Raw genomic sequence first — 14,097 nt, 5'->3', positions numbered from 1 at the left:
TGGGCGGGGCCGCAGGAGCCGTCAGAGGCCCTGGCAGGACACCCGCCCGGTCATGTACCGGCCTAAGGATTTCAACACGTCAACGTTACATCATCTCCTCCTACCGCGTCTGCGAGATTATCCGTAAATTATTCTAAGAAATCGTTTTGCAAATAGCCATGTTAAAGTTCCTAATTTAGAAATAAACCCACACCATGATCCTTCCCTGAAGCAACCACAAAGCGTAAGTTTTCAGACGATCTAAATACAAGTGTTTTTCCTGAAATACTAGGTATTTTTCCCCCAGTTCTCTGTGCTGACAGAACAGAGTAAGGCAGCTTTCCAAGGGCTTGTCCCTTGCTGTTGATGTGAGAATGTTTCTTTCCTATGCCAGGAGAGAATGCAGTTTTTTCAGACGAAAATTTATTTTTTATTGCTTGGGAACAGCAAAAAGGACTAAAATTAAAAAGAAAAACTAGTCTCAATTTACCCAGCAATGAACAAGATCCACCAGTGCTTTTTTGCAGTATTATCCCCAAAATTCAGTTTTGCAGTCTGTCAGAATAAACACCCTAAATTTGAGAAGCTAGACTATGCTGGGAGATCCTTTGTTACATGCAGAGATCCTTTTTTTTAAAGGTGTAAAATTTGCACTGGTTGCATCAACCTTTATTCGCTTTGAATAAAAATGTCTTGAAAGCCTCCAAGTTTGAATCTAAGGAAGGGCAAATGAATCGAGTTGCACAGCGAGGAAGAGTTTAGACTCAAATGCGTCCTTGCAACTAAATGTTGTACAAATAACTTTTCTCTACTGTTTAGATTCTTAGTCTGATCTAAAAGCCAGTATCATGAAAAAGAGACAAGAAACCTCTGCAGAGAAATTCATAACACTGACACATGGACAACACAAGGACACCAGTGACACCACCACTTCCTAAGAGGCAAGTTTTTTTTTTTGTCTTTTCAGCATTCACACATAAACTTCAAATCCTGGAAATAAATACCTGTCCTAGAGTGCTTCACAAATGCTCCAAAGACAACTATCTACAAATGGTACATTCAGCTACTCCATCATTTAACATTTCCAGCAATTGTCACTTTCACAAGTCTGACCTTTCACAGCTGGGAAAGTTGTGTCAGCTACATATTTAAGGAGCAATAGTGCTTATCATCCAAATACACTTTCCACTATCACAGGGCTTTATCAAATGCTGTTCTACAGATAAGAGAAGCTTAAGAAGCATGTGCAAAAGAATCACTGTCAGACTCAACTCATGGCTTCCCCACCATGGGATCAAACCATTGCTTTGAAACCAAGTCAAAAACAGTCATCAGAGTACAGCTGGAATACTGACAATGGAATTCAGGTCCCCACACAAATCAGTAGGAAGAAACACCAGAATTTCACCCCTGATATATAAAACCTTGTAGAGAAACATCAGTAAACAACAGTTTTTAAGAGTCAGCAAAAACTATAAAAAATCCTTGTAAGTCATAAAAACCATTTCAATGTGAAATCTGCAAAATATCACCCTATTTATTCTCTAGGCTTTTCTAGCAACATACAACTTGATCATAACATATCTGTAGAAATCTGACGATTCATTTTTCTTAAATGTAGTTACTTAAACATTTGCCAGTTTGGAAAGATGAGATAAGGTCTCTTTACAGAGCAAAAAACTGCACACAATTTTCATCCTTTTCATTTCTGGTTCTCCATGTCACTGGGGGTAGGGCACGTAACAGTCCAGGGGAGAGCCAACGCTGCTCACAGGGCTCCGGGTATTGGACTCATAAGAATTTGGAGCAATTCCAACTGCACCATCATTCTGAGGGGTTTCTCCTTTCAAGAAGTCATCATCTTCATCCTCAGAAGTACACTGCATAAATTGAAACGGATCAGTGAGAGCAGAAAGATACTCCAGTTCTCTATTAAGGTCTGGCAGAAGTAATGAATGCTGAGACCGTAAAAAGTATTTCTAAAATAAATTCTGAAATGCTGCAATAGTCAACTCTGCTAATCAAAACGTTACAGGAAAGTTTGCGAAGTTACCAGTTAACCAAGCTACAACACCATTAAGTATTTTTATGTACTATCATAGGACGGAAAGAAAAATCTGCCATAGAACAGACATTCTGCAGGAGGGTAGAGAGACTGCACAGGAGCTTTAGAAAGACATCTTCGTCAGGACTCCAGTTGTACTACAATTGTAATGACTAATTGGAATGGAAAGACAATTAGATGTGTTCTTATTACGGTACACAGGAACTCAACCACGTCTACAAAGTGGATTTCCCAGTGACATCAGTGTCCATATTCCATGGTCCTGTGCTGCCAAACTAACTCCACTGCAGAAGAAAGTGTTCTCAAAGAAAGGACAGATCAATCCCTAAAGCATCCTCATTTCAATCAGTTTCTCATAAATGTTTAAGTGTACTCTTATCTACAAAAAAAAAAAAAATCCTGCAAAAGAAGCAGCTGTTTAGAGATTTGGCAAAAGCTGAACTGCATTTTGGTCAGAAAAGATTACCTTTTTAATGGGCTTCTTCAGATTCTCAAGATCTTCAGCACTCAGCTCTTCCCAAAACTGATAAAGAGGATCAATTGTCTTCTTCGATCTGAAAGAGGAATTAACACACAGTATGAGCTCAAGTATTCAGTACAAGTCCTACACATTCTATTTTAATAACACAATATAAGCCGCTTGGCATTTTGACAGGCCTTTGTAGGGTTTCACAAACTATTCAACTAAATAATCCCAAATTCATCCCATGAAGAAATAAGACCATCCTATTGGTAAGTACAAGTTATAATTGTTTACCTGAGGAGTTCTGATACAGTCAGGTCTCCTAATTCCTAGCTGGGCATTTTTAACAGCTACACTATGCTTGCAAATAAGCACCATTTTCTTCTGGATTTGAGAAGATAGTATAATATAGCTTCTTTAGTAATTTCTTTCTAAGAAAGTTCTCACTTCTGTGGAGAGAGATTTGGTTTTTTTAAGAGACCAAAAAAAGCTGCAATGCTGCCCTCTAACATTAAAAAGTTATAAAAGCATCATCTGCAAATAATCTGCTACTTATTAAAAAACAAAGATATTTTAAATAAGATAAAGTCTTCAATCAAGAAGAAATACACTCAAGGTGCAAAAAAAGCAAAACTAAACCAAAACAACAACAAAAATTACACACCACCACCACAGTTTCAAGAAAATATGTATTAGGCTAAAATGATATTTTAGAGACTACTTAAAACAAGAAAAAACAAAAGAGAAGTCATCAAACATACTGATTAGACCTTCCAGGAAACTGAGTCCTGTTCCTTCTTCATCACTACAATGTCACAATGGGGATTAATTTCATTTCAAACCTTTGACAATCTCTGGGTAAAATTTGCAACGTGAAAAGTACTGAAGATCAAAGAAGAAAGCGAACTTAGTTGTAGTTCATTATATTCTACAAGGCAGAAAAGAGTTGAATATTTTTAAACTGTACCTTTTAAGTATGTAGGGATCAAAGGGGAAGAAACTGTCAAGTGGGTTAGTGCATGTCTGCACAAGGTCACCCCCCGTGCCACTCCGAACAACTGGTATGAACTGCCTGTTGTTCCTCTCAATAATTGTGTAGCAGAACACCAACTGGTATTTCCTTCAAAAAGGTGATAAAGAAAAGCAAAGCATCTTTAGCACTCAGAAAGCAAGAATTTCAGACTGCATTAAAATACAAAGTTACTTTAACAAACACAGCTTATATCTTCCGTTTTCCAACTGAAATTAGTTCTCAAGATAGTCACAAGGACTTTTCCTCTGCACAAAGTTCACTGCAAGTATAAACATATTAGCTCCAACAAAGAGCAGTTTTGTAATATTGTAAGATTTCAATGAAACTGAACCAGATGTTAACTTCTCAAATCTAGAATATGGGAAGTGTTATATGACTTGTCTTGGATAATATTTGATACTGTGCCTAACAAAACCCATGTTCTAAGTACTGTGCTGTTTTTAAATACACACACAAGCATGAGTATTTGTATCAAGCTGAAACTGAAATAAATGAGTGGGTACCTGGTAATGGCAGCAAACAAGTTCACAACAGAGGGTATGCAAATCTTCAGGGGATTCAGCTGACACATGACAATGCGCTCAAAATTTAAGCTCTGCAGATATGACAGACCTTGGAAATAAGAACAATTGACAAATACAGGTTATCATATCAACTTAATGTAATTTCTAAGAATTTCCAGTCTGACCAGACTGCACCCTGCGCAACACCACAGAAGCACATCCTAGGGTGCCCTTTTGCAGTAGAGATCCAGCCCACAGCTTGTTCAGTAGAAAATCTGCTCCAAGCAACAGTGACCTGCCATAGCCAAGGGGTCCTTCTAACACAGACACTACACTTACCCACCCATCACAGGGAATGACAGGGGCACAGGTTATAAAAAAAGAGTAATAATTGAAGCCCGCATGAGTTTTAAACAGTTGGAATCCAAAGATGCTCATTAAGTGGGGCCAGGTATCAACGTTGAGGAGTTTCCAGCATTGTTTTCAACAGTAGAGGAACCCAGCAGTGTACAAGCCATCTCATTTTATTTAGAGCAAGACAGCATAAGCAACAGATACTTGACTAAACTGACCATTGCAAATCACATCAACAGTAAAACTTGCAAATGAATGCAAATGCTGCTTGAACCTATTATACTCACCTTTCCTTAAATTTCCATCCAGAAGTTGCTTATGACGGAAAACAAGCGTATAGAAAACAGCCTGGCACGTTGAGTAAAATGGCCCGTGCAGAGCTACATCACAGTAGGCATTAGCCCCTGTGTCCTGGCTATCAATATATTTATGCAACCAGTTCACCAGAAGATCCAGGCATGCTTTAACTGTACTATAATGGAGGAGAAAAAAAGTGTAAAAATAACCTAAATGGTGTAGAGAAGATGTAAACAAGTATTTGAGGATCTTAGTGGTTATAAAAACATCAGTATGAAAATTTCATTGTAAAAAAGGAGATTCAGTTATGAGTTCTCTCCTTCCCATGAATCAATGTATCAGCACTGGAAACCAGTGAAAGCACAAGTTGCCAGCAGAGAGGAACCCACAAATGCAGGTTGTGTGTGACAGACACAGTAAACAATCAGAATCCTAGGTTACAGGTAGTACAGAGACACATCTCCCACATCCAACAAGTAATTTCAGTATCAAATTAAGGTCATAATTTTTGTCACTGAGCCTGCCCTGAACAGCATAAATATACAGAACTTGTACATAAACAAGAAGACATTTTCACCTATCCCCTTAAGTGTTTTAATCCATCTGTATAAAAATTCTTAAACACTTGACTTCCCTGTCTCAGAGCCTACCTAAAATGCCTAACATAGGTCATGAAAAATATCTGGTTCTGAACAAGACATATACTGGTCATCCATGACTCCACCTGAATTAAACATAACCTCCCTTGCTCAGCATTTCTTGCTAAGTGAAGCCTTCAACAGGAAGTCATGAATCCCAGCAATCATTAGTCTGCATCCTGTACATGCACAACTTCCCTGGAAGCTTCAAGACAGTACTGAAACAGTACTGCAGAAAGGACAACTATTGATACAAGCTAACTGGCAAAGCAGTGGGAATAGAACACCAACAGTGTGTCTGCATTCTGTGAATTCTGTGCTTAACCTCAGCAATCACCATAAACTGTTTTGATATCTGAGCAAAACCAAACAACTTACACAACTGGAATGAATTTAGCTCTTGCCAAAAAGCTGCCAATGTAACTCCCCGCAGTCTGCCTGATCACTGAAGGCTTGTTTGGATCATGCAGCTTTTTCCAAAGATGGTCTAAAAATGCCTCAGCCAAGCCCTGTAAACAAGATAGATAGAAACAGTGAGTCCTTATGCTGATGACATTGTTTAAGAAATAGATTCCTAATACTCAATTCCCACAATTTCCATAACCAAACCATAAAAAAAACCCTACCTGTAACTGTAGCAAATTACTGTTACTACACAATGGAAAAGCTCATTTTTTCTGTGTCTTTTTCTATATTAAATTGTTTAATGTAAACTGAACCAGAAAACTAGAAAAAAAGTGTTTAAAAACAAGAGCAGTAAGAAGGAAAACATGAAGTGATTGCTCACTGTCTCCTGTAGCAGAGGAGGTCAGAAACGTTCAATGAAAACAGCAGGAAGTGAAATTTAGATAAACAAAAATGATTCTTCATCTTAAATGGTTATATAATGGAACTTTTTGCCACACAAGTAAAGTTCATGATGCCAAAAATTCATGTCAGAACAAAAAAGCATAACATGAGCTTAACTAGATCCTTAGCTACTGCTCTGCAAAAAGCATCCATGTCCTTACTTCTGTAGGCTAAGAGAAAGTTTGCTTGAGAGAAATGGGAAAACAGGGAGAGGAGGAAAAACAAACAGCAGACACCGATTTCAGTTTGAAAAGCTAACACAAACTGTATCTTCAGGATAGTCTGGGGATGATGAAGAAGCTTTCTGGAGCACTGTTTCAGGTTCAAGACACTAAATGACTCTTGTAAAAGAGGACTGTCAACCAAGTTCCTTCCCACTAGCTTAGATTCCAGCTGTTTGTACTTTTATGAGCAACAGGCAAAAAGCAAACACACAAATTAAAACTTGAAGAAAGGAGTAACAGAAGGGAAAGAAAACAAAAATACTAACAAATCCTGATGTAGTATCTTCAGACAAATGGAAGGCAGTACTTGAATTACAGCAGAAAACAATTATTTTTTGTGAAAAAAGCCAAAACAAGGATGCAGAAATGACAGAAGACACTGTACTTAAAAACCAGCTTCTACTCACCAATTTAAAGCTACAGATGTAAAACATGAAATACTGTACATGACATGAAGCATGGGTTGGTAAAATGAGCTTGTCAAAAACAGAAACCAGGTCTCGATACAAATCCTTTGTGTTGCTGATATCAAGCTTGCCTACACAACAGAAGAAAACAGAAAACAATGAGCCATTTCAGGTTATATTTTTCCTCTCATGCTGCAAAAGTGGCATTTATGTCCTTCTAAACCACTAAGAACTATGCAAAGAAACACTGTCAGCCTGACTCCTTGGCTTATCCAACATCTAAAAAATATTTATAGCAAGACCTTTTGGGACTTCAGTTTTACTGCCTTTTATGTTGGTGTATGTGGATAATATCTGTATATGTACATGCACACACAGGTATAAAACTGGCTGGCTTGTAAACTTTGCAATAATGTCTTAATTTAGAAAAACCAGAAGAAAACACTAAGTTACCTGACTTACATGAAGAAGATAAAGCAAAATGGTTTCTAAATATTCTATTTTAAATACATAAATCTAACAAATTCAAACTCTTAATAAATTCCAGTGTAAGACATTTTATTCAGGGATTTTCCTATAACACAAAGCTTTGCTGTAGCAACTCCAATTGAGTGACGTGGCTGGTTGTTTTAATCTACTTCCGGTCCTTGTGATGTTGAAGGGATCCACGACTCAAGGCAATGCAGTAGAGCAAATGATAAAACACTGTGGCTAATCAGGAAGTATTTCTAATCCCCAAAGCTTCATAGCACAGTGAAAAAGCAAAACTGTTTGTTTACCTTTATATATGTAAGGGCACAGTCTGGACACAGTGTCCTATTTATATAATCAAAATGTTTCCAACTGAAGACAACATCTGAAGTCATAAATGTACCTTTGCATTCTCTGCAAACAACACTGGGCAGGGTCAGGAATGCAGGCTGCTGATGGCAGAATTCTGCTGCTGAAGGGTGAAGGCTCTACCTTGCACCAGCAGAAAGTAACAACTCCTCTTATGCTTTCCTTCCTTGTTAGCAAAAGAACAGATTTGGTTATAGTTGTTCTTACCATCTACATGGCAAACATCTTTAATGTAGGAAAATAGGATGGTCATCAAAATATCAAGGCGCTCTGCAAGTGGATGGGCCATTCTCTCACTACTAGGAGAGACAACTTTGTTTCCTTTTTTTTCCTCATCTTCCTCCTGGTAGATAAAATGGCAGTTATGCAGCTTTTAGATGTTCCTATTACAGGAAAAGTGAAACTGAACTTCGCCTTCAGTGACATGCTACAGTTTTGACTTTTTTTTACAAAAACAGTATCTAGTTACACAGCTGAGAGGAAGCAAAATTCCATTAACTGAGCAAAATGCCATGAATTCTTTACTTAGCTTTATGCATAGCTGCTTGTGTTTTTACATAATGAAGTTTGATTCACTGCATATACACTGGGTGTTTAAATTAATGAAGATATCGTGTGGGGAAAACATTAACCATTTGTCAGCTGTTCAGGTGTCAGAAGCTGCGTGCAGTGCAGTAACAACAAAGCTAAAACACAGTAATAACAAAACAATGTATTACTCCACTGGCTCAATTTGCAGTGTAGTTAACAACAAAGCAGTAATATATTCATACAGTGCCTTGGTTCCTAGCCACCTCAAAAGTGAAAATTTTACTAAAATTATCTTTACTAGAACAAGATAACCAACCATGTCAAAAAGTCCCTCCTCTGTAGATTTTTCCTCACTATCAGAGTTATTAGCAGCTTCTTCAGCATCTTCAATATCTTGCTGTGGAGTACTAACCTACAGTTGCAAACAAGAAATCGATTTTCATAAAACCATGACAATAACATGAAAAGTTTATTATTTATATAAGAAATGACAAGTAATTTCTAGACTAGATTTCATCCTTGGCTAAATAAACATTTTAAAAGGGAATGATGTGTATGTTATACACAAACATACACTCTAAACTGTCTGAAACTTTACCTCCAGAATACAAGCTTTCCCCAGACTCCTACAAGCTGAGGTTTTCCAAAATAAAAAGCCTGAATAATTTACAATGCTATCTCTCCTTTTTTAAGACTAAATCTTTTCGCTTGAAAGGGATGATAAACCAGATCAACCCCAGAAAGAGAGGCACATTCTGTGCACATTAGGACTGATCACCATGAAGGAGTTAAATTGATTCTGGCACAGAGATCCTATGCAGGATGTGTCTAAGTACACATCATACAGTTCCTCTCAAGTGTATGAACACCTTAAAACTGGGAATACATCATAAACTTGGTTTTATACTCATGATCACGAGCACTAATGTAAATTATTTTTTTTGTTTAGCTTAACACTGAAACAGATTTAAAAACCAAACTTCCCCAAAAGGTGATTCAGAACAAACTTACATCCAGCTTCAACAACCTTTCAATAATAAGCTCCAGAATCTGAAGCCTCAGAGTGGGGAGGTACACTGTAACTCGTAGCAGGTTATGAACATAACATTCCTATAACAGAAAATTAATTGATATCTGTAATAATGTTAACAGGAAGTCTCATTTCTGCCAAAGATTTTTAGAAGTTTCTTAGTTTGTTATCTAAAGAGCCAGAAATAGGTTTAAACAGACTGTATTCAATCTAGAATAAATTAATGTATAAACCACACAACAACTTTCAACTGTTAAGCTGTGTTATCATTAACTTCTTAATCTACTATTTCCATGCAAATTTTCCCAACTATCTCTAGACAGAATGAGTATAAATACTCTCTAAGAAGAGTTATTAATTTCCACAATTTGGGTCTAAACTTTCTTGAGAAAAGTTAGAACAAGTATATTCCTCACTACACCTACAGCCATATATAGTATAACTGTTTAAAGTGAGATAGAATTCATCTTTATTTCAGGTTATTATAATATAGCAACAGCAGTTCTAAATTCCACAGTTAAGTCTCCTGAGTTCTGATTATAATTCAAACAGTTCACAGTCAAGTTCTGTAAGCGTGCATCTGCCCTCCCATGTATGCACACATAAGTAAACAGATAACTTTGCAACTTTCACATGGCAAAACTGTCAAGTCAATCCATACAATTAGGCAAAGTGTCACATTTAAGTACATTAGTCTGTCTGTGAATACGCATTATAACACAACCTTCAATTACATGAGCACATGCCATTTTTCCACAGGCCATCTGGCTAGCTCAGTATATCAAATGGATAGAGCTGGTTTAATGAGACTGTATAAATTGGAAATACTTAACAATGCATGGACTTTTTTTTCTTCACATTTCATTTAAACCTTGCCCTGAAAAACAGTTATGAATTTCTTCACAACTTGCTCCTCACTGAGCTGCTACATAAATACAAATTCTTCTCTTAACACCATGTAAGAGCTGTTATACCCCTCATTTTACAGACAGGGAACTGATGCTTAAAGTTACGTGGATTTAAAAAAAACAACAAACAAACCCCAAGAAGACTAGTAAGGTATACAGAGAACTTCAGGACTTCTTTTTTTCAGTACTTGATGAGGTCAAAATAACAAAGATTCTTAAGCAATACACTCAAAAAACTGCATTCAACACCACCAAATCAGCTGTCATACTAAAGAGTATATTTACACATTCAAAACCAAGTAAATCACAAATATTCACAGCTCTTACCAGAGTCCTTTCTGATTTATTAATGAAAGGGAAGTTTTCCACAAGTATTGGCATGAGAAATTGTGGTGTCCTACAATTTAAAAAAAAAACCAACAAAAAACCAAAAGAACCAAACAAAAATTATTGAAGCTGCAACACTCTATAAAGACAGACTGCAATAAGCTTATTACAAAGTAACTTGATTTTAAGATAAGTAATAGTATAAAATCTGTTCCTGCAAGGATCACCAAACAGATAATGAGTGGCCAACTTCCACTGTGGAGTTGTGAGAAGCCACTTCAAATATCTTGCTATAAACACAACTTCCCCAACTTCCTATTTCCATTATCAGGATTTTCAGCTGCTTATGCTTATGAAAATTTCATAAGATCTGGAAACAGTATTCCACCAGTTGGTGAATATTAGGGAGTCATGCAATGAACAAAAGGTGTTATACTGCCAATTAAGAGAAAAAAAAAAAAGAGTACATCAGGTCACAAGCTTTAAATCTGGAAGGAAAGTGCACACAAAGCCACAGGACCGTATACTTACGAAGGAACGTATCTTGCAACAGTTTGTAATGCTCTGTGGCAGGTAGTAAAGTTTTCAGAAAGGTCTAGAGAAAGAAAATCAACTCTTACACATTTGGTTACAGAAAACTCCATCAGGAACCAACAAAAACAGTTCACATTAACGGAATATTTTAGAGATTCCTAAGGAAATTGCATTTTTCAAAATGTTGGGGGATTTGGGAGTTCTGGTTTGTTTTGGTTTTTGTTTTTTTGAACTATCTACTACAAAAATAAGGATAAAAAAATAATTCCAAATAAAATTCATGGCATCCTATCAATAAACTCTGACTGTGCTTCTAGCCCCAAAGCCAGCTATTTTTGCTGCATGCTCTCATACTGAACACTAAGCATGGAATCCATAATTTATTCCACAACACACAAATATTTAGAAGATATGTTAAATCCAAGTCTGTAACTATATAAAATCTATCTGAAGATTATGCCTCATTTTCATAAGAGTCAAACAGATAATTAGGCTTCTATTTTTTTTAATCCAGTATCACAAGTGAACAGCAAAAGAGTGGATCCTCACAGGCAGAAATTTATTCCAGCATTCAAGATAAAAACCTATGAAATTCTTGAAAGACATTCAGCTGTTTGCCTTATCAATAAAGACACTAATTAGGCAGTATTTCTGCTAAAAATGTTAATTGTATTTGAGTTTAGCACAGGCAGAGAAACACAGACTAAAGAACCCCCAAGCAACCTTGCTTTATTGAGGTAAATAAAATGGAAAACAAACAACTCCAAGTTTTCTTTGGCTTTGAAACAATCTAAGAGTAGGAATGTTTTCCTAAGCATTCTGGCTTATTCTCACAGAGGGTGCATCAATAGAAATACTTTGAAATGGGGTGGGTCCCCACATCACTGACTTGAGTACAGGACAGTCTTTCACTTGGACTTTAAGGATGTACTGTTTCTTCATGTTTTTACATTAACTCAGCTAAATTATTTTTGTAAAAAAGGAGCAATATGCACTGCATGCTTCTTTGGTAAAGGTGTTACAGCAGCATATATAAGCCATGCTTCCTTTATACTCACTGTCATCATCATCATCAGAATCTGAAATATCCACATCATCTTCTCTGATGGTTATTCGAGCTAGCAAAAAGTGAGATTATTATATAAAAATTGTACAAGTATTACATATAACAGTTTGAATGCCAAATCAAACACACTGGCCAAGTCTTCATCAGGACTAATGCATCAAAATTATCTGTGAGACTTTCTACAATATGCAGCAGCTCATCAAAGCCTGTTTCATTCACAGAACCAGGAGGTTCTTGAGACCATCCGACAAAATCCTCACTGCAGATTTTGGGTTTCAGTAATTACAAAATTATACAGTTCATCCTTTTCCAAGACATCTTCATAAATGGGGTCTGCATGAGCCACCAGAATATGCCTGCTAAAATCTAGGTACAGAAAACCATCCGTATCACAATTCAGCCATTCAAGCTAAACAAGCCATCAACTGAAAAATAAACCAACCCAAAAACTGTGTTACACATTATATCTACAGAAAATTTATTTAGGAAAGGTGTTTTGATAAGCAAAGAAGACGACGAGAAAAGTAACTTACGGGGGACAAACTGTGATACAATCATCCGGAGACATGGCCTGAGATGGACAGTTTGTGCTGACACCAGATTGCCAAGAAAACCCAGATATTCTTCCACTACCTCTCGGCTTCTTCTCAACCATGGCAGCTTCTGAAAGTTAGCAAAAATTAAGGTGTAATAAAAAAGATGTTCTGAGTAGTAAACTCTTCATCTTCCCATAAAAGGAACCAGTATTTACCAGCAGAATGCTGACCAGTTGTTCTAGCTCTTTAGTCAAATATGCAACGGCAGCTCGAAATTCATGCAGCCAATTAATGATCTGGGCATCCTTAAAAAAAGAAGAAAAATAGGTCTCTGTTCCAATAAACAGCACTACTACTAATAGAAAATAAGAAAAATTCTCAAAACGGGAAGTCAAATATTAAGATGGTTAGTAAAAATTATTTTCATATCAACATACATGGAATTTCTTTATGTCCTAACTAATCAAGGATCTTGCATGCAAAACTAAACACCTGTCAACTGCTAAACTAACAGCCTGCCTGGAAGGCTGAAATTACAGGCAGAGCAAGGCATGCAACCTCACTCATGCAGAACATACTGGAAAATTTGACCTTAATTTTCTTTTATTTTTGTTCCAGTTTAAGCAGAAGGAACATCCAAATCTTGTAATCATAAAATGGTTTGGGTTGGAAGGGACCTGACAGATCTTCTACTTCCAACCCCCCTGCATGGGCAGGGACACCTCCCACCAGCCCCAGTTGCTCCAAGCCCCACCCAACCTGACCCTGAACGCTTCCAGGGATGGGGCAGCCACAGCTTCTCTGGAAAATCTAGGCCAGTGTCTCACCACCCTCACAGTAAAGAGCTTCTTCCTAAATCTTCCCTCTTTCAGCTTAAAGCCATTACCCCTTGTCCTTCAAATCTTTACTCCTTGTGCTCTCTTACCTTGATGTCTGGATCTGACAGCTGATGCTTTAGCAACTCAAAATCTGCGGTCTCACCCTAGCGGGGGAAAGAAAAACATGCAACACTCAGATTTTTTTTCCAGCCAAAAAATAATAAATGTCATCAATGCACGTGAGCAGCCGGTGTTATGAGCAGTCACGCGAAGAGCAGCGCTCAGCAGGGACGCCCAGGGCTGAAGCAGCAGCAACAGAAGCTGAAGCAGCAGCAAAGACACCGCAGCTGCCGGGTGATGTGCAGCTCTCCCTGCTGACACAGCTGCCGGCGGCTGACTCAGAGGGCAGAGCCTTTCCCCGGCACAAGCCCGCAGCGCTGCCGCCTTCAGAGTGGGACACGGTCTGTGTCAGACGAAACGAGCCCTCCCAGCGGAAAGGCAGCCCGGGGAGGAGCCGCCCCCCGCGCTCACCTGTTGGTACTTGAGCAGGATGTCGGTCAGGGTCCCCCCGAACCGCACCGTCTTCCTGGGCGGGGGGCTGATGAACTCGTCCCCTCCCAGCGTCGCGGGCACGGGCCTGGGGGAAGGCGAAGCTGCGTCAGCACCGCGGGGTCCCCGCGCGCGCCCCCCACCCC

The 14,097-nt window shown here is 38.1% G+C and overlaps 1 protein-coding gene across 1 annotated transcript in view; it reads right to left on the bottom strand.

Annotated features, from left to right (window-relative positions):
• Nucleotides 1-1,416: 1,416 nt before the first annotated feature.
• RRN3 (RRN3 RNA polymerase I transcription factor homolog (S. cerevisiae)) overlaps nucleotides 1,417-14,097 on the bottom strand; it is a 19,316-nt gene continuing 6,635 nt past the window's right edge. Inside the window, exons 7-23 of the mRNA XM_010003291.1 lie at nucleotides 13,934-14,039; nucleotides 13,510-13,566; nucleotides 12,800-12,889; nucleotides 12,582-12,711; nucleotides 12,041-12,100; nucleotides 10,980-11,043; nucleotides 10,449-10,518; nucleotides 9,195-9,293; nucleotides 8,500-8,595; nucleotides 7,860-7,995; nucleotides 6,813-6,943; nucleotides 5,711-5,841; nucleotides 4,685-4,869; nucleotides 4,044-4,152; nucleotides 3,475-3,627; nucleotides 2,511-2,598; nucleotides 1,417-1,859 (exon numbers count right to left, since the gene is read on the bottom strand). Of these exons, the coding sequence (XP_010001593.1) occupies nucleotides 1,701-1,859; nucleotides 2,511-2,598; nucleotides 3,475-3,627; nucleotides 4,044-4,152; nucleotides 4,685-4,869; nucleotides 5,711-5,841; nucleotides 6,813-6,943; nucleotides 7,860-7,995; nucleotides 8,500-8,595; nucleotides 9,195-9,293; nucleotides 10,449-10,518; nucleotides 10,980-11,043; nucleotides 12,041-12,100; nucleotides 12,582-12,711; nucleotides 12,800-12,889; nucleotides 13,510-13,566; nucleotides 13,934-14,039 (1,864 nt within the window). The 3' untranslated portion in view covers nucleotides 1,417-1,700. The remainder of the gene's footprint in view (nucleotides 1,860-2,510; nucleotides 2,599-3,474; nucleotides 3,628-4,043; nucleotides 4,153-4,684; nucleotides 4,870-5,710; nucleotides 5,842-6,812; nucleotides 6,944-7,859; nucleotides 7,996-8,499; nucleotides 8,596-9,194; nucleotides 9,294-10,448; nucleotides 10,519-10,979; nucleotides 11,044-12,040; nucleotides 12,101-12,581; nucleotides 12,712-12,799; nucleotides 12,890-13,509; nucleotides 13,567-13,933; nucleotides 14,040-14,097) is intronic.

Source organism: Chaetura pelagica, unplaced genomic scaffold (genome assembly GCF_000747805.2).
Source record: "Chaetura pelagica isolate M959 unplaced genomic scaffold, ChaPel_1.0 scaffold138, whole genome shotgun sequence".
Lineage (NCBI taxonomy): Eukaryota > Metazoa > Chordata > Aves > Apodiformes > Apodidae > Chaetura > Chaetura pelagica.
Note: the sequence above shows the minus strand (reverse complement) of the source record. Positions and strands in the feature narration are given on the sequence as shown.